This window comes from Lycium ferocissimum, chromosome 4, assembly GCF_029784015.1.
Source record: "Lycium ferocissimum isolate CSIRO_LF1 chromosome 4, AGI_CSIRO_Lferr_CH_V1, whole genome shotgun sequence".
NCBI lineage: Eukaryota > Viridiplantae > Streptophyta > Magnoliopsida > Solanales > Solanaceae > Lycium > Lycium ferocissimum.
The window spans coordinates 31798104-31818216 of record NC_081345.1 but is presented as its reverse complement, the minus strand read 5'-3'; the positions used below and the strand labels follow the sequence as shown (position 1 = coordinate 31818216).

Sequence of the window (20113 nt, the reverse complement as noted above, 5' to 3'; positions counted from 1 at the left end):
GAACCAGCATTTGTTGAAGAAAAAGTTATAGCATTATAACCACTTATTCATGTCGAATAAGTATTTCTATGTTTATTATATGTATATCAATAAGATTTAAATAAAAACATCGCAATGTGTGAAGAGGTTGAGATTGGATACAAGAAAGCTGATAGACTGATTGAAAATTGTAGGAATCTCTTACTGAAGGTATAAATCAATCGCATCGAAAGAAATACATATTGGAAAAGATATACTCCTATTTATATAAGTTTAATTTAATTGTACACGCATAGAAGTTTAACAAAAAACTTTAATCCAAAGATGGTTTGTCATCAAATTATAACCAAATCCAGTACCCAACATGAGCGTTCTACCAAGCTACCTTAATATTTACTTTGTTGGTGGGAGTTCGATTCCCCGCCTTGTAATTCCTCCTCATCTCCCCTTCCCCTACCCTAATTTTTTAAAAAAGAGGTCAAATTTGACTAAGCTTGGGTTAGGACATGATTCTGCAGATCTAAAGATCTCTTCATTCTAAGTTCAAAGTGATGGAGGGAGAGAGAGGAGGAATTACGGAGGAAGTGTTAAAAGGGAAGAAAATAAACGAAAGCTAAAAATTAGGAACATAGGATGGTAACAAATTAATGGGTAACCAGCTATTGGAGGTAGATATTACCTGATTGTGTAAAAAAAGTTTACCCCATCAGTGAATATTAGTTAAACTCTCCTCTATTTTGACATCATTTAGTAACAAAAAGAAAAATGTATAGTTGTATACATACACTACGCTAACACCGCCTGAAAGATTCAAAGAAAATATTAATTTAATAAGTAAAGTCTTAAAACAACTACGTAGTAGTTTTTTAAGAGACTGCTAACATGAAAACAAACTATGTAGTAGTCTATGATCCCAATCACTTAAAAGTTGAATTATGATAGTAATAAACTAATACAAATAGTGCAAAATCACGTGTATGCCAGTGGTGGTGATCCGTGCTCATTATACATATTCTATATTTACATGCTATTAATTTTTAAATAATATAAAATCTCTACTTGGAAACAAAATATAACATGTGAAACTGAAAATCAGTTCACGCCTGTTCTCATATGCCGCTATCACAAGATAATAAGTAGTCAAACAACTAAAAAAATTGGCCCACTTTGCTAAACTTAATGGCTTTATCTTCAATTTTACCAACCCAAAAAAAATGGCTTAATCTTCACCGGCCAACTGCCCGCACCTAAAAATTGTCCATAACAAAAATAAAACAGCTAACTAAAATCAAGAACTACATAGTGAAGCTGGCAGCCTAAATTTATCTACAGTTTACGTTTAAGTGATTTTATTATGTAAATATTTTTATATTGTCATTATATTAGCTTAAATTCTTCTCACAAATATTGTTGAAGTCAATATGCACTCGTGTGAAAAGGAGAATCAATCAAACCTCCACAGTAAAATGCAGCAATTTGGTTTGGCATAAGCAACGTTGCCACCAAGGATTAGCTAATTGGTCAAAAGTCAAAAAAGTATTACTATGTCAATTTCAAATGAGATTAAACCGATTGAGCTAAGGTTATATGACGGATCAAGTTTCCTTTTTGCCCTGTTGTAAAAGGGGGGCTTTGAATCCAGAAAAGTAAAGATTTTCCTTTCCTGAATTCGAAGGAAGAAAACTCCAGGTGTCTCGATATGGTGATCTTCAAATGATATACCAAACTGCTTGGTCAAATCATAGAATATTTGCTTTTGACCAAAGTCAGCCAAACCTAGGACTCGATTCAGTCTAATGTTGACACGTTAGGAACTGTAAATCTTTTTTCCAATGAACCAAAAGAAAAACTTAAGGAAATTTAGTTGAATTTAAAGACGCGTGAAGTGAAAAGAATCAAACCACCATCAAGCACAAAAATGTAACAATAAACTAATTCAATAGTCAATACGAAACAAGTAGGAATAGACTATATGTAAAAGTTGTACCGTCTCAATTTATGCGATATAGTTTAACTAGGCATTGAGTTTAAGAAAGAAAGAATTTTGAAACTTATAGTCTACAACAAGCCATAAATATTTGTGTGGTTGTAACTCATTTCATTAAGGGAAAAAAAGTTTTAAATTAAATTAATTTTAAATATAGAAATGTACCATTCTCTTTTGGACAAACTAAAAAAGAAAGTATATCACATAAATTGGAACGGAGGGATTAATTGTTTAAGAAATTTATCATAATTTAACTGCTTATATGTTGATAGTAAATCTAACCATAACTAGTTACCAAAAGGTATCAAATTGACCATTATTCACGAGAGAAGCCAGGTACTATAATAATGGAGTTGTAATACGATGTGGTTTAACTTTGATATATTAATATAATAAAATAAAAATATTACACTATCAAATTTAAATTATTTAAAGATAGATAAAATATCTATTACTTATATCGATTTAAAAACGTGATAAATTTTTTACGATTTTTACTACTTATCCAAAACATGATAATGATGAGGCAGATTTTGAAGAGTACGCGTGGTGTTAGAAGCTTAAGATTCGGTCAAATATTCCTGTTATATGGTCTTAAACAGTCGTCTTACCTGTGAACTTACCCATCTAATACGCAATAAACTAAGCAATTTCCACATTTTGATTCGTTCCCCTCTTTTACCGACTGATGAATCACGACCCCCCCTCCCCCCGCCCCCACCCCACTCCTCTTAAGCACTCGTGACTATATTAAGGGGTTGGGGGCCAAACTCACTAAAAATATTAGGACTACATTTTAACATTATAACATTATAACATTTCAAAAGTCTTATATAAGGTAACAGACTCTTTCTATTTGATCAGTTCATATGGAGGAGAAGAAGAAGAGCAACATGGCAAAGAAAGAAGAGAGATTGGAACAAAACCATAAGGGTGATCGTCATCATCCTTATCATCTTGTTCACAGCCAAGTGAAGAAGATTAAGCAGGAAGAAGTGTCCAAGAACCATATCATAGACTGGTATCTGAGGCAACCAGAGATGAAAATGGCTGTAGCAAGGGACGCTGTGACCAGGCAACACTCTAGATCACGCCTTGGACTAAAATCCGGCCAACCGATCTTCGTCGGCGACAACTAGCTACCTAGAAGTAGACAGTTTATTTAAGATGGTTAGTTTTTGAAGGCTGCTATCTTAGATTGTAGTACAGGATTGCAGGTCATGCAATAGGGTCTATTGTTGGATTTTATTTTCCATATAAAATATGATTTTTGTAATTATTTGATGGTCATGATCTTCTAGTTTTATGGAAGTCTCTTTTCACTTCGTTGCTTTCTGTTTAATTTTGGTTTGTCCATCCCTCTTTCTATAAGTTCTGCTGAGAACTTCAAGCTGACAATTTAGATTCTGGCTGAGAGCAGAGCAAAATTCTGTGTATTTCCCTACTGATCGTTACCTTCCGTTTTCTCTTTCTTTGTGCATTGGTATTAAAAAAAGATTCACTTCGTTTGCCTCTTAAAATAAGGAGATGAAATCACGGCAATACCTATAAACACCGCAAAATAGCAAATAGAGAGTATTTTGTACAGAAACTAGACTTCAGAAGTCCACTATGCTTATGTCGAAATTTATCATGAATATGTTGTATCGTTATTGGTTAAGGTTCTTTGTATACAGATACTTCCGGCGGAGCCAAGATCTTATTTGTTGCCTGAAGTTTTTGCTTTTCTTTCTTTCTGTTTTTTCTCTTCTTCTTTGGACAGAGAGGAAACAGAAAAAGGTTCAATTGTGCTCCTGAACTCTATCACGCTTATTTTGCCTCTCATTAGAAGTTGCCAACAAAAATACCTTGAATGTTACCTTTTGTATCATATTTTTCCTTATCGAACGGCCCTCCACTTGGACCAGTTAATTCCTTGAAATAAATGATTAATCAATTTATAAGTTTTTCTATTCATTTCTTGAATCCCTGTTCTTAAGCAGTAGAGTTACAATGGAATAAATGGCAAGAGCACTTCGTTTTCGTGCAGTCATTATAGAGGTACGTGCAGCGCGTAAAGAAGCTTATAAGAATATCTAGCCTTCTTTAAGCAACTTACGTGGCAACATATATGGCAAAAGACATCAGATTGGGAACAAAATTCAAATATCCTGGGAAAAAAAATCTCAATTGAATATAGCATCAAAGAGTTCCACACGAAAGCTGCAGTCTTATTTAAAAATTCTGAATCAGAAAACTAAAAGCTACGTGATGTTATCTGCATTCATTTATTATATCCAGGATCACGATAAACAGCACCAAAGTTGTCCTAGGTTGTAATTTTGTCACATGGAAAACTAAGCTAGCAGCTTTTCATCAAATAATTTCCTTTAAGGTATTCTTTTCCCCCTGTGGAACATGAGAAACGTTTTTGTTACTTTTCCTGAGAACTTAGATGCTAATGCAGAAAACGTCTATTACCCAGCAAACAGTGAAATAAGTTACCTCCTGGAAAGTTACTTCAGTTACGGCACAAGGTCAGGATTCACCATGGACATTCTGAAGTAGAGTTTTAGCATTTAGCAAGAGAGAATCAGCCTCCTCATTTGCTGTGTCAAGCAGGCGCACTTCCTTAATCTCTTCTTGCCACTTTTCCATCTGTTCCTTGTGTATTCTGCAAACAAATATGCTTCAGCAAACGGGGCTAATCTTGTCTTAAGTATTTGGTATTTGGTTTCAACTTTCACTTACTGAATCAGTCGTTCTTCAAATTCATTACTCAGATCCTTAAGCATGGACTTCCCTGATTCGAGCAGTTCAGATACCTAGTCAAATTGATAACAGAAAGAATGTCAACCATATAGACATGTGGAACTATAGCAAATCAGTACTTACACCAGAGTAGTCAAGATCGAAAAACACAAAAATGCCCCAAAGTGTGTTGGAGCTTTAAGGCTAAAACGTGGGCTTTAGCAAAAAAAAGTGTCAATGAAGAAGAAAAGAAAATGTAATTCTAGAAAATGTAACTACAAACAGAAACAATCATTAAGTGGACAAAAGAATGGAAAATTTATAATTAAGCTTTACACATATTGTTGTGACCTTAATGAAAAAACTCATAGGTGAAGGTGAACATGAATTAGCACCTTGACGCTACACCAAAAGCGCCAATTAAGCGACACGAAGCGCAGAGCCTGGCTTCAAGACTTGAGCGCATTTTAAGTGAGCCTTTGACAACACTGATTTATACAGACTTCCTAGCTAACTTATATACTCAAAACGCTGTAAGAACATCAAAATTCCATCATACACTTCATTATGCAGTGTTTTCAACCATCTCTTCTTATTTTTCGTACTCATGTCCAACTTTGATCTATTGGATATAATAGTTGGTACATATACCAGGTTAGTAAAATGCTCCATCTTTTGAAAAATATTGGCAATCTCTGCCTCCATTTGTTCAGAAGCCATAAGCACGGGTATCGATGCATTTTCTTCATCTGCATCCTTTGCAACTTCAATACCGCTATCTGTTGTTTCATTACCTTCCACCTAATAGCAGATTACCTTCAGTCAGTCAAAATATCAAATAGTAGTGTTCAGAAAACTTAAAGGTGAATAGAGCACATACAGAAGGTTTCATGCGCTTATTTGTGCGATCAGCAACTTCTATTTCCATTGTGGATCTGTAATTTCAGAAACTGGACAAAAATATGACAAGTATAGGAAGTTGTCAAAAAAACAAGAAGAGGAATAAGATAACTATGTGAAACCTAATTAGTGATATATCTCAGATGCTTGCTCATTTATTTGATATGCTAATACTTGACTAAGCAAATTGAGGATTCAGTTACGAACTCATCTGTGCAAACTAATTCATATGTCAATGAAACAAGCAAACACAATTATATCAGATATTAAAGAAATATTCAGAGTATAGCTTTGAATTTAATTGTGAAGCTTTAAAGCAAAATAGAAAACACCGATTTATTAATCAGTGTGTCATGAAATAATTAACAGTTTTCATCAAAACAATCCACGGATCAATGTAAAGGCAAAAACATGGTCAAATCATCACAAAAATTACTGAAATGGAAACAGCGGTGCATCCCGAGGCTGAGAAAATTGAAATTAATGCAAGCTCAAACGCTTACATAGAAAATAAAATCACTTGTTGTACTTGTGAGTTAAAGAGAAGTGAGTAAATTCTCTTGAAATATTTCACTATTAGAGGACAAAACGTATGAAGGCGGCGATCGATTGGACAATTGTTAAAATTAGTAGTCAAGAAATTGACAATGAACTGAATTTCCATAATTTTGCCAATGCACTTCTTGTATAACAAGCAAAAATAAATCATGAAGGAAGCGAGAGAGGAAAAAGAAGGGGAACTTACATCGATTTCGCAGGAGAAACGAGTTCGCTGCTTATTTGAAATTGGAAACAAAAGCTGAATAAGAAGAAGAAACTCGCGCGTAAATTGAAAATGGGCCGTTATAAAATCTGTTTTGTGTTGGTCTTTAATTTTCGCACCTCATAACAAACAACTTTTTTGCGGAGCATAAGTTTATATTTTCGCATTATAATATATTATAAGTTATGCCTCAGGTCTTAAAGAACTTATGTCTAGCTCGGCATAAGTTCAATTGCTAAGGGCAAAAATTGAAGAGCAAACCGTACAGTTTCTTCTCATTATTTCACTCACTAGGCTGATCTTAAAATTTTATCCTTCAAATGAGTTGTCTTTAATTTTTGCGCTTCAAAATCGAACTTATGTCTGATAGGGCACAGTTCTTTAAGGCACGGGCATAACTTATGAGATATTATGATACGAAAATATAATCTTATGCCTCGCGAAAAAAGTCGTTTGTCTTGAGGGACAAAAATTAAAGACCAGCACAAAACAGGAGGGCTAAAAGTGGAAATGGCCCATGATGAGGCCGAGATCGAGTTATGGGCTATGGCCCAAAAACTTTTTGATCTAGAACATATTTATTAACATAAATATTTATATATTGAAATTGTTTCACTCAAAATGCAGGTTTTATTTTTGTATTTTATTTCATTTTCTTCTTTAAACATAAGTAGGTTGTTATAGAAATAAATTAATTTTGAAAAATTCAAAACATTATCCGGCAAAGAAGTTGGAAACTAGAGTGATTTTAGATTGAAATAAGTTTAAAAGTAGAAGTGGAAGATTTTTTTTTTTAATTTTGTTCTTCTTTTATATCAGGTTTTATATAATTAGTTTTAGGCCTCATAAGTAGATAAGTTTCAGAACTAGCTTTCAACCTCGGTAACATTTCTCTTTTATCCGAATTAGAAACATATTACACTTTCCGAAATTGCCATCAAGATAGTTATTTATTGTGCTAACAGGTTCGGATGCGCTTGATATGACAAATTTCATTTTTTTGGGAAAACCTTCTTCTGAAAAACTCATTTACTGGTGTTTGATAATCATACTTGTTTTTCAAGAAAAATATTTTCATCAAAAGTGGAAAAATAACTTTTCTTACTTATCAAAGAATGTCAATCCTTATAACTATCAATAGGGCTGCGTATCGGGTGGTTCAGTTCGGGTTTAAAAGTTATCGGTCATCGGTTTGTAGACATGTAAAACCGTTAAGATATCGGTTACTGGGTTATTGGTTAATCGGTTTTTGATCGTTATCGGTTCGGTTATCGGTTTAACCGTTAAGATCTCACACGAAATTTTTTCAAGAATAAAGAACCCATCTTCAAAGCAGAATCAAAAACGAATTAACGAGATGCAAAATGAATAAAGTAGCTACAAAAGAAAGTGCCTGCAGCAGTTAGCTATAAAAATGTACCATTCAAAGAAATCAATTGCAGCTTTGCTCCATCACAACTCAGAAGACACTATTAGCCTACTGATAAGCAAGTGTTAACTTGGTGGCAAGGCTGCGGATCGATTTCGATCAATTGGAGCCATGCCAAAAAGATTACTTCTATTCCTTAGTCCCAATGTTCATGACTAGAACTTTATCAGACTATTGAGGCATCTTAGTCCTTAAACTCATTGTGCACGCACTCCTTGCACCTACATTCACACTTACAAGCGATGGTGATTATACAATATACCAAGTTCCTTTTTAGGTAATAGAAATCATCCACAAAGTTAAATCAAAAAGCATATCTAGCTATAATAGGCATAGTAATTATATATGGAAGGGTTATATGGAACGCTGGACAGTGGACTCCACAAATTATATATGAAAGGTTATATATGAAAAGGTATAATTGTAATTAAATAAATGGTTATCGGGTTATCGGTTCACCCGTTAACACAAGTGGTGAACCCGAGACCCGAACCGATACTCCAATAACTAGAGAACACCACCCGATACCCGAACCAATAACCCATTAACCCAACCCATTAATCCAATAATCTAATAATCGGTTCGGGTTATTGGTTTAACCGTTAACATGCACAGCCCTAACTATCATAACTTTTAATTTCAGATCAATATCTCCAACCCACAACCATACATTATTATTGATCTTTAATACCTTTAAGTTTCATTAAAACCTTACCCAATTTGCTAATACTATAGTTAATTTTTAATATATATTTTCTGGAAAAAGAAAAAAATTATCTCGAAAGACCCATAATATATTGGGACACATGCAAACTTAGTGAATATAGAGTACAATAGAAGAAAAAATTGTATATTAGAGATATCTATTAATTCAAAATATGTTTCAGTTATGCTAGTACTTTTATTTTACGTCCTATGCTTTTCTGAGAGTTGTTTATTCTTTTAGAGATTTACGTCAATAAAAATACAAAGTACCTCTAATATTTTTTCAAAATATTTTAAAAAACAATCTGAGATGAGTTTAAATGGAGTAATATAATTAGTAAGAATTCACATAGCCGACTCTAATTTTTTTGAGATAGTAAGAATTCACATAGCCGACTCTAATTTTTTTGAGATAGTAAGAATTCACATAGCCATCTCTTAAGAGCATAGCTAATAGTTTTATTATATTCTTTTAGAAAATGTTTTTCACTTACCACCCAAACACTGAAAATATTTTTTTATGAATAGGGGAGGGGAGATAGATAGAAGAAAACAAAAGAGCAACTTATGGGCGTTTAGCGTGCAAAGAAGGGATGTCCGTTGCGCAACGGCAATCCTAATTAGTATGAATACAAAGTTACAAATGGAAGAGTTAATCCTATCAACGGCGTGAGCGGCGTGGTTACAGGCAATATTCACTAAAGACAAGTTTTATTGGTATTCCCCCCCTACAATTAATAACTGGTTGGTTTGGACTTTTAATTTGTCGCACGATTAGGTGACTTATTTTCAAGGTTAGTTAGGGAAGGTTAAAGATAGCAAAAATAAACAAATTCTACGTGTCTTTGACTTTTGTGTTAACATCTATTCAGTGTGTTCAATTAAAGTTGTAAGATTGTTTAAATGCAATCATGTTCCATTTTCTTTTCCAACACTGTATTGTGTTCATTACTCAGATAATTATAGATAATTCGATTCATCATGACCACCGCAATAATTTGTTTTAATTGAACAATCTAATTCCCCTTGTTCCCCACCAACTTTGAGTTGCTTGCTCAACACCGAAGGAAAGCCTTTGAAAAAATCGTTCCTAGTTTGTCCCTTAGCCGCCATGCAACGACCTACTGTTACCGCAGACTTGTTCTGAGCATTATAATTTCTTAAAAGTAACAACGTCGAGGACATGACCTAACCACCGGTTGAAAGGACGAGATGAGCATTGCAGGGCAGATCGGCTGTCCACTAGTAAATCTTTGTTAGATTTTTAAGGTAGAATGAGCAAGTTCAGTGTTCTAGTGCTAACACATAAACAGACACGTTAAGCCCTACCTAATAAGCAACCTTGATATACCTTCTCCCTAAAAGATTGAATTAATATCGTATGGATCAACGGTCTACGTATTAAACTATACGAACAAATATACACTTGAATCTCAACCAAAAGGTCTACAAAAGCTCTCATTGTTTTTTACAGCTCTAGTGGGGAAAGGGTCTAAGTTCTCAAGTCTATCTGTTTTTTTTGGCTGTTGTGCTTGTGCAAGTGGGAAAAAAGGAAATATTAAAGAAAAATGCAACTTTTGGTTAATTTTTCCAACTTTTGTAAAGGCTCCTTCTGTTATCTCAGAAGGTGGGGGGGACCCTGTAAGTTAGACGTTATAATGGGGTTTTTGTAAGTGCGTGAAAAGCATAGTGACAAATTCATGATGGTTTAGATACCTCATTATTATAGAGACACCCTTTTCAAGTAAAGTTTCAAAGACCATATAATGCCTTCAATCTAATAAGTACATAAAGATAATGTTTTAGCCTCTGCTGTATTAGATTTGGGAGTATATGCCATGATTCAACTTTTGATTAATTTAATTGGATCACTTCTCAATTTCCAATGTTTTAACTAATGTCTCTCTAAGTCCAGAATATTTTCCTCGCCTTACTTATACAGACATTGCTGTTTTTATTGTTAAAACAGCTTATAGACCCAAGATAACCTACTAATAGGTTAGAGGAAGACGCATTTCAATTGTTAAGAGGTTATTTGGTTTGGAACCAAGTTATTCAGGGATCAATAATGTAGGAATTGTCAATGTGGTGATTAACCATGCACGGATTGTTATCAGGGGTGACTCAACGGATCTCGTGACCTAAGGCAAAACCATATTGAGAGGCCTTAAATATATTTTATAAAATTTGTATGCTAAAAAGGAATTTGCTTTCTAAACAACAGAATTTGCTTTCTAAACAACAAATTATCATTTCAGACAAAAATATAGAGATTTTTTAAAAAACAAAAAACAAGGAAGAAGAGCACAGAGAATAGAGTGGTGGATTATCGGATGTTGAGGTCCGAAACTCAAAATGAAAAGTTTGATTAAGCTATCATCACAATGAACGTACATTACTTAATAGTTTAAGTTTTGAGCATTGATGACAAGAGGGTTGCTCAAATGGTAAGCACCCTCCACTTCCAACACAAAAGTTGTGGGTTCGAGTCACCAAGGGAGGAAAAGGGAGAGTTGGGAGAGTTAAAAAAATTGAGCATTGATAGAATCAATAATATTTACACCTGCACCTGAAATTTATAAAAAGAAGCCCCAGCTCTCGTTCACCCCCATATTAAATCAGTCTATTCATCTTCTTTCATGAATTGTTCTACTGGAGAAAATTACTATTTCCATGGTTTTTAAACATACTCAAATCACCGCAAACTACTCATATAATTCTATAATAATTACCTAAAGGACAATACTCCATATGTGCTTTTTAAACCTACTCAAATCACCGCAAACTACTCATATAATTCTATAATAATTACCTAAAAGACTATACTCCATATGTGCATACCAATGGCATATAGAAAGATTTGGAAGTTGTGGTATTAATTTCATCGGTGAAAGCTGGACTACATGTTGTGATTTTAGTATTCATTTTCTCTTAGATTTAACCGACACATCGTCCGATACACCGCCCGATAATTTCTAAATCGACACCAAACCAACCGATATCTTATCGGTTGGCTAGCGGATTAATATATTATAAGTCGATAACCGATAAGCCGAACCGTTAAGCGTAATTATCCGCCCAATAAGCAGTCCTACTAACATTATAGGACTAATATCCCGTATAGAAAGTGAGATTGTTTATCTTGGTTATAAGTCCGAAATTATAATTACGGTTGTTATTAGTGTATACAAGTTGAGTATATTGGGATTATAGCAGGTGAAATTCTACTGAAAAAGAAAGACCTTCCATATCCAAGCCATTGAAAAAACTACAGTATTTGTTTCAAGTGACCTTATGATTCTGTAGTATATTTTATCCTTGAAGGTTAGGTTAGAAAAGATTCATCTCTGGAGACTTGACACAATATTCTGGTCATTTTCTTACATTTTCTGAGACATGGAAAAGTTATAATGTAAAGCTACTCTGTAGAAAGAAACATAACCCAGAATGTGACAGAGCATATACTGATTTTTCACTTTGTATTTCATCTTATTGAAAACTTAACCAGTAATCAAAGCTGTATAAATTTGTAGGAGAAAAATATTCAGAATTCAAAAAGCAGACACCTGGGGTCTCGACTGTCCCTACACTCTCCTTTCACATTCAAGAAAACAACTCCTCTTTGCTGAGTGCTGAATCTGTTGACGCAGCCCATGTACACAACATGGGGACCAGCTAAGAATTTCTCCATTTTATCTCTGGTCATTTTGGTCTCTAGTACATGTCCCTCTCTGCTCAACATTTACATGCCAACACCGATAAGGATTGTGGTAGAGTAATAAGTACTCTTTCATTTTTAATCAAAGGTATCGAATACGAACCTCATTGGATATGAGTTCGTCTTTATTAGGGAGCGGTTTACCCCCAGTGTAAGACATCTTTGCGTAAATCCAAATTTAGTCAAGCCTCAATGCGGATACCAACACAGGGTGGCAGGGGCAGATGCAACTTAACTTTTCCGGGTCATCTGAATCTAGTATTTTCAACACAAAGCATAAATTTAAATATAAAAATCCACTAAAATTGTACTAAGTAGTACTACTATATATGAACCCATAACTTTAGAAGTGTAGTTGGTTCAATACTAAAAACCTTAAAGGTTGAACCCATAAAATTTAAATCTTGGATAGGTGGAAAACAAAAAAAATTTACACGCCTGCAGACAAGAAAATATGACATTTTGATTATATTAACAACACTATAGTAAATTGGACTAGGCATGCTATTTGTTTAATGCCCCCCACTCATAAGTCCATGACTTTCTGTTTCTCCCCTCCAATGAGCCACAGTATATAACTCACCTCTATCAAGTATTGTCACTCAAACTCCTTTTTTTTCTCCAACAAGGACTTGCAAACTTCAAAAGCAATGGCTATGTCTGTCTTGTTCTTTCTTCTTTATGCTTCTGTAGGAATTGTGAATGCATTTCCTCATCCAGACAAAATCATTCTATTGCCTGGACAACCTCAAGTGGGATTTCAACAGTTCTCAGGCTATGTCACTGTTGATGACAAAAAACAAAAAGCTCTCTTTTACTACTTTGTGGAAGCAGAAACAGATCCAGCTTCCAAGCCTCTTGTTTTATGGTTAAATGGAGGTACACAAAAGTTTCTTGCTTTTCTTGAAACTTAGGGTCTTTACTCATTATACAAACTTGCCATTCGGTTTCTTGAAGAAGTTTTAAACTATAAGTATTTTCACTTGTTTTTATAGGACCTGGTTGTTCTTCTGTGGGAGTAGGTGCATTCTCTGAGAATGGTCCATTTAGACCAAGGGGACAATTTCTTGTTAAGAATGAACACAGCTGGAACAAAGGTGGAAATTTGTCACTTTTTTTACTCTCTAAATGATTTGGATATATTCAGTCTAAGCAGCCAAAAAAAATTATTCTTTCTTGAATATGCAGAGGCAAATATGTTGTACTTGGAGTCTCCAATTGGGGTTGGCTTTTCTTATTCAACTAATACTTCTTCCTATGATACAGTTAATGATGAGATAACAGGTAAGTTTTAACTACTGATGACTATAGTTTCATCTGCTTACTTGCATTTCACGTTTAAATTTTCTTATTCAGACTTAAAGTTCATCTCCAAAAGTTTGCTCTTTTCTTGTTCTGTTTTTATATTATTTTATATAATGACCATGTGATGCCCATCACCATTTAATTACTGATTGGAGTAGTAAACTAGCTATTCTTTTTGTTGTAAAGGAAAAGGAACACGTTGATGAGGATTCTGGAATCCTACTAATTTGTCTTTGTGAAGTTTAACTGTTAATTGCTTTATATTTTTATATACATCCTAAAGCTGTTCAACTTTTGTATTTTTCTTAATGTTTTTAAGCTAGGGACAATGTTGTGTTCATGCAACGCTGGTTCAACAAATTCCCACAGTATAGAAACAACAATTTGTTTTTAACGGGGGAGAGTTATGCAGGTATTTTTTTTCTTAGGCATATTGATTAACATGAATTTTTGAAGTGCCAAATCTGGGCTAATATTTTTTACTCATATTTTTGTATGTTGATTACAGGCCATTATGTACCTCAACTTGCTAAGCTCATGATTGAGGTTAACAACAAAAAGAAGTTGTTCAATCTGAAAGGAGTTGCAGTAAGTATGCTAAAATGAATTTTTATTGCTTGTACTTATCCCTATTCGGGATTATATTTTTAATTATTATTAATAAAAGGCCACTACACACTCGGTGGGGGGGGGGGGGGGGGCAGAAATGTAGAACTAAATTTAGAAAGAGTAATAGTTCATCAAATGGATTGTGTTTATAGTGCATGAGATTAAAAAATAAGTTCTTGTTTAATCCTTTTCTTTTTTCTTTCTTGTCATGGCAGCTGGGTAATCCGGTTCTGGAATTCGCCACTGACTTCAATTCGAGGGCTGAGTACTTCTGGTCTCATGGCCTAATATCAGACTCTACATACAAAATGTTCACTTCCTTTTGTAATTATTCTCGCTATGTGAGCGAGTACTACAGGGACAATGTATCGCCAATGTGTTCAAGAGTCATGAGCCTAGTAAGTAGAGAAACCAGTAAATTTGTGGACAAATATGATGTTACCCTGGATGTCTGTATGTCATCAGTGCTCTCTCAGTCCAAAATTATTAGTCCACAAGTAAGTAATTGCTTAAACTGTGTTGATGTCCTTTTAATTTGTAAGGCTTCTTTAATGTCTTAGTGAACTACACTGACTGTGTTTTGATTCTAATTAACAGGAAAATGCTGAGAAGATAGATGTCTGCATCGATGATGAAACAGTCAATTACTTAAATCGACAAGATGTGAGGAAGGCTCTGCATGCCAGGCTTGTTGGTGTTCACAGCTGGGATGTTTGCAGCAAGTGAGTCTTTCTTGCTTAGCTAAAAAGGCTAATAGTGTGATATAGTGTCTGAGTATCTGTCAATCCACAAGCTTATCTTAATTAAGAAAAGTTATTCACTTTCTAATCTCTTAATTAAGAAAAGTTATCACTTTCAAATATAAATGAACTTGTTTCTCCACATCACTTGCTACAAATCAACTCAATACAAAGCTATCACACAGTTACAAGCTGTGGTTGTACCTTTAAAGGTCCACCTATTTTGTGAAGATTCACTGATTTTTTTTTTTCATTCTGTTGCCACAGCATTCTAGATTATCAATTGCTTGACATAGAGATACCAACCATCTCTATAGTAGGATTGCTTGTCAAGGAGAGAATTCCAGTCTTAATTTACAGGTATTTTTAAAGTACAACCCAATATTATAATCTTACATCTAATGCCAATGCTAGTAAATAGATCTGTCATTTCTTGAAATCTCTTCTGATTCAAGATCATAGTGTATAACATGTAATTCTTGACAAACAGCGGGGATCAAGATTCTGTTGTTCCATTGACCGGAAGCCGCTCCGTTGTACATACACTAGCAAAACAGATGAGGCTGAACACTACTGTACCCTATAGAGTTTGGTTTGCAGGGAAGCAGGTAAAAATTCACATTTGGTCCATTTCGTGATATGCCAATCTTTACACAAATAGTTGGTCGAATGCACTGTTTACGCTGTACATAGATTATACACTGAGTATACATGGCTATACATATATTATACATCCACGGGCTATTTTTAGTTTAAGTGCACTGGAATGGGCCGCTATTTAGGTTAATTCTTTTTAGTTTAATAGCATTACTTTCAAGAAGAAGCTTATTTTCTCTTTTCCCATGTTTTAGGTTGGTGGTTGGACTCAAGTGTATGATAATATCCTATCATTTGCCACCATTAGAGGTGCTGCTCATGAAGCTCCGTTCTCTCAGCCAGAGAGATCACTTGTTCTGTTCAAGTCATTTCTTCAAGGCAGGGCACTTCCTGAAGTATTCTAAGATCCCAAATTGGTGAATGATGATGGACAGCCAGAGTAAATAGGTCTTTCATGTGCATACACTTCGCAATTAAATGTAAAAGGATCTTGGTTTTTTCGCTTTTGCTCGTAAAGATTAGAAGAAGATGTCGAGGTGCGCGCAAGCTGGTCAGGACGCCACGATTATCAAAAAAAAGTTACTGTAGAAGAAGACTAGAAGAGTCTGAAATGTTGTGATAGGAAGAAAAATGTGTGATCTTTAGGGCCTCCTATGTGAATTTAGTTTCTTTTTTCTTTCTTCAAAGTTTGGCTGGAATGCAAATGAATGCAGGAAAAGCATCTGTAAGTTTTGTTGAAAGCAACCTTTTCCGTCTTTCGGTAGCATAAAGAAAATAGATTCAGAGTGACAAAGGGGTCCACCATGACCAAATGTTGGATCTTTCATAATTCATACTTCATGTGTCGGATTAGTAGACATCAAGTTTCCTCAGTTAGTAAATTTGACTTCTTATAATGTTAAATTTATAAATTGTAATCAAATACGAATTAAGAATAAATAGATATCGGAGTAACTGAAAAAGCAATACCAAATGAAACCAAAAAAACCTCAAACATTATGAAATTTCAACTTTCTAAGTAGATAGATTTTACAAATTAACCAAATGAATTACACAATAATAAATGATCATTTTCATTTTTTTGCATGGATTGTCCTTCAAAGGCCCTGGTCTTTAATTTTTGCCCCTCAAATTGCTGGTCTTTAATTTTTGTCATTAGCTTAAAAAGTGGCCGAAAATACCCTGAGGTTCTGGGTGCAAACCCCCGCTCAGTAAAAAAAAAAAATCGCAAGGCAAGACTTCGCAAAGAGTAAATTTTGCCTTAAGGCAGACTTTTGCCTTAAAGGCAGAGGTTTTCCTTTTCCTTAAGACAAGTCCTTCATTTGGGGTGGTCTTTAATTTTTGCCCTTCAAATTGGTGGTCTTTAAGTTTTGCCCTTCGCCTAATACCCCGAGGTTGTGAGTTCGAATCCTACCTCAGTTAAAAAAAAAAAATCACCAGATGTTTGGATTCGCAAGGCAAAATCATGCATGCACCCATGCAAATTCTGCCTGCCCACTTAGCTGCCTTAAGGCAAGGCCAAAATTCTGCCTGGCGAATCCAAACTCTACCTTGCAAATTTTTTTAAGGAGGAGTTTGAACCCGAAATCAAGAGATTTTTAATGAAGGATAAAAGTTAAAGACCGCCAATTTGAGGGACAAAAATTAAAGACCATCCCCAATGAAGAACAATCCTGCAAATTGGCCGTCAACAACTATATCTGGCCAAGTCCGGTTACGGGTCCAAAATGCTGAATTGGCCCAGGCCCTTTGTCTTAATGACCGTCAGCCCAAGGTTAAGGGTCCGGCCCTTTATTAGTGACATTTAACCCGTTAACGCTATTCATTTTCAGGACAATTATTTAGTAAATGACTTTTTTATAACTTATGAACATTTTATACCATGGTTAAAGATCCCTTTTGAGCAAATTGAAAATCTTATGAGAAAACGCTAGGCCATAGTTTAACATTTTGTAGGTTAGTGCTAATGTTATACGATGGTCTTATGTTTTGTCCGTAAGATTGAACAATATATGAGCAAACATTAGACCTGGTATAACAAGAAAATTATCGATATACGAATTCGTAAAATGTCAAGCATGTTTCACAGGACCGAAAGTAACGTAGTCGAGAAATTTAAAAAAAAAAAAAAAAAAAAAAAAAAAAAAAAAAAAGAGCAAATAAATAGTAGTAAATGTAAATCATGTGCGTGACAACAGTAAGTTCTGTAAATCAGTGTAATACATTAGAAACTACTCACACGCTATGTAGCACTTAGTCATAATTATGTTTTGTATTCATTAGTTTGGTTTATAATGACTTATTTACTTTCATTGTTTTTATTTTCATAATTGCTTTGAATTGTTTGCCCGTATTTGACCTTTTCTATGCTTTTTCTTGAGCCGTGGGTCATCCGGAAATAACCTTCCTACTTAAGGTAGGGGTAAGGTCTGCGTACACTCCACCCTCCCCAGACGCCACGTTGTGGGATTCACTGGGTATGTTGTTGTTGTTTGTTTGTTTATTCATTAGTTTGGTGTGATTAAATATCGGATGTGTATAACTTTTTACTGTAGTTCATTTAAATGGTCTTCTTTTAAATTTATTGTATCATGTTTGTTTTGGAAACTGAGTAATTTTCAGAACAAGAAGCAACAAATCACAATTCACGAGGAAAGGGAAGAAATTGTGAAGGCTGCTGCTCTATATACGGTCCTTGTACATAGATTATACTTTCTGAAATGCAGCTCTTATTAATTATAATTACCCCCTCCCTCTTGTATGGTTGTTTGAAAAGTTCATAAGTTTTGGCCATAATTCAATTCCCTCCACAACAGGATACAATAATATGTAGAAAATGAAGAACCAAAAACCCTATTGCCTTTGAACTATTTCCTTAAAAAATTACCTGCAATCACAATTTATATAACATATTTGATCCCTCCATTGTTGATAAATTTTGATTTTAATTCCTATAATATCTGAAAATTACATTTAATTTTTAGTTATTTGAAATATGTGCTTTTATCTCTTTACTTGTAAATTTTCACAACAAAAAGGAAAATTGGGAAACCGGAAAGGTAAAAACTTACCTACATAGGGTGTTTACACCAAACTAACAAATGTAAGACTAGTGTCTTATGTACACACTTTTTATCACTTAACCATGGTTAAGTGATACACATTGTCACTTTAAACTGTAAACTTAGTTGTTTAGTTAAGTGTAAACACCCGATGCGGACAAATATTTACCGGAAAGTGACAGTGGACGTGTGAAAAAAGGAGCATTGCTGGACTCTCATGGATTTTGGGGCCCATCAGAATTCAAGTCTTCTTCTATAATTGAGAATTGGGGCGGTAAAATTGAAACGCCTCACGAGATTCTTGGCTCATTATAAATTTAGGATGCTCTGAATTAAGCACCAGTATGATATACTGTAATTATTATTGTTCCTAAAATTGTCATTCTTTTAGCAAATCGTTTTCATTACTTGGAGGGAGAAGCTTTTTTCCTTCTTTAAAACACAAATTGTCACTTCTGAAAATATAAAAGATTCAAACTCTCAACGATGTTTAGCACACAAATAAACATAATGAAGCGTACTAAACTTTATCAGACGTGTTATAACACATAAATATTGTAATTGGACAACTATTTGGTAGCATTGTGAAAACAAAAGCTTCCTAAGAGAGTAAGGAATAAATAAATAATTCAAACTAAATTTCTCTCATGTATATGAACCCCTCCCCGAAAACCTCTGGGAATAAAACCTCACAGTTCATCCGACTTGTCAAAATTAACTCGAAAAGTAGACATCTTTTTTGACTTGAAAAACATGAAGGAAATATAACTTCTGCTTCCTTTTGTGCTATGAAATTCTGAATCGTAGTTAACTTGTTAGAGGGTCGGTATGAGTATACGTGAACTTTATACTATCTTTTTATCTAAAATCTTTGATATACTTAAAAGAAATTATATTAAATATTTATATATATTTGACTGTAAATTTAAATATGATACTAATTAACTTGAAATCACTGCATAAACTTGAAATTTTGAAAATTTTGAATCCGTCTCCGTTGTTACGTATCCAGAAAGCAAGTCAAGCACCTTTTTCTTATTAAGACCAGACATTTCAGATTGAGTCCTCTTCTTTTTCCTAAGACAAGACAATCACATGCACTGGCTGCTACCTAAGAGTTCGTTCTCTATTTCCCTTTCTTCTATTATTTCACATGTTGATTACTACTTATTCCTATAATGTTTGCATGAGTCGACGTATTAAATTACAGCTCACTAATGTAATGCTGAATTCAAACTTTGAGTGGTAAAAAACTAATTATATCAAATGAAATATATATATATATATATATATATATATATATATATATATATATATATATATATATATATATATATATATATATATATATATATATATAGTGTTGAGTAGTTTTGTATTATAAGTGTAATTTAATTTCTTATAGCAGGTAATTAATTTTATTTTTCAGTTATTAATTTTTATGAATAATTATCTATTGTACTCCTATCAGCTAATTGTACCATTGTTCACGCCAATCTAAATATAATAAGATTTCGTTTTCCTCTTCTTTATACCTCTGTTGCTGTAATACAGTAATTTACTCTCTTAAAGTTGGATTTGTCGATCAG

General features: G+C 34.0%; 2 protein-coding genes across 2 annotated transcripts; one reads left to right on the top strand and one right to left on the bottom strand.

Annotated features, from left to right (window-relative positions):
- Positions 1–4114: 4114 nt before the first annotated feature.
- On the bottom strand, positions 4115–5862 carry LOC132052309 (uncharacterized). Its single transcript, XM_059443799.1, has 5 exons — positions 5577–5862; positions 5348–5497; positions 4697–4770; positions 4451–4619; positions 4115–4354 (listed from the first exon to the last, which is right to left on the bottom strand). Exons 1-4 carry the CDS (start codon positions 5622–5624, stop codon positions 4484–4486), a joined length of 408 nt encoding a protein of 135 aa, XP_059299782.1. The 5' UTR covers positions 5625–5862; the 3' UTR covers positions 4115–4354; positions 4451–4483.
- Positions 5863–12747: 6885 nt separating this feature from the next.
- LOC132052308 (serine carboxypeptidase-like 45) lies at positions 12748–16255 on the top strand. The gene is made up of 10 exons (XM_059443798.1): positions 12748–13090; positions 13207–13308; positions 13400–13495; positions 13836–13928; positions 14025–14104; positions 14341–14622; positions 14723–14847; positions 15133–15225; positions 15356–15473; positions 15717–16255. Exons 1-10 carry the CDS (start codon positions 12862–12864, stop codon positions 15864–15866), a joined length of 1368 nt encoding a protein of 455 aa, XP_059299781.1. The 5' UTR covers positions 12748–12861; the 3' UTR covers positions 15867–16255.
- The last annotated feature ends 3858 nt before the right edge of the window (positions 16256–20113 follow it).

Excerpts from the sequence above, each read along its gene's own strand:
- LOC132052309 (XM_059443799.1), bottom strand. The coding sequence starts at position 5,624 with ATGGAAATAGAAGTTGCTGATCGCACAAATAAGCGCATGAAACCTTCT. Across the intron at positions 4,771-5,347 it reads TGGAGCATTTTACTAACCTG|GTATCTGAACTGCTCGAATC; the intron begins GTATATGTACCA and ends CAATTTGACTAG. Across the intron at positions 4,620-4,696 it reads TTTGAAGAACGACTGATTCA|AATACACAAGGAACAGATGG; the intron begins GTAAGTGAAAGT and ends ATTTGTTTGCAG.
- LOC132052308 (XM_059443798.1), top strand. The coding sequence starts at position 12,862 with ATGGCTATGTCTGTCTTGTTCTTTCTTCTTTATGCTTCTGTAGGAATT. Across the intron at positions 14,623-14,722 it reads CCAAAATTATTAGTCCACAA|GAAAATGCTGAGAAGATAGA; the intron begins GTAAGTAATTGC and ends TCTAATTAACAG. Across the intron at positions 15,474-15,716 it reads TTTGGTTTGCAGGGAAGCAG|GTTGGTGGTTGGACTCAAGT; the intron begins GTAAAAATTCAC and ends CCCATGTTTTAG.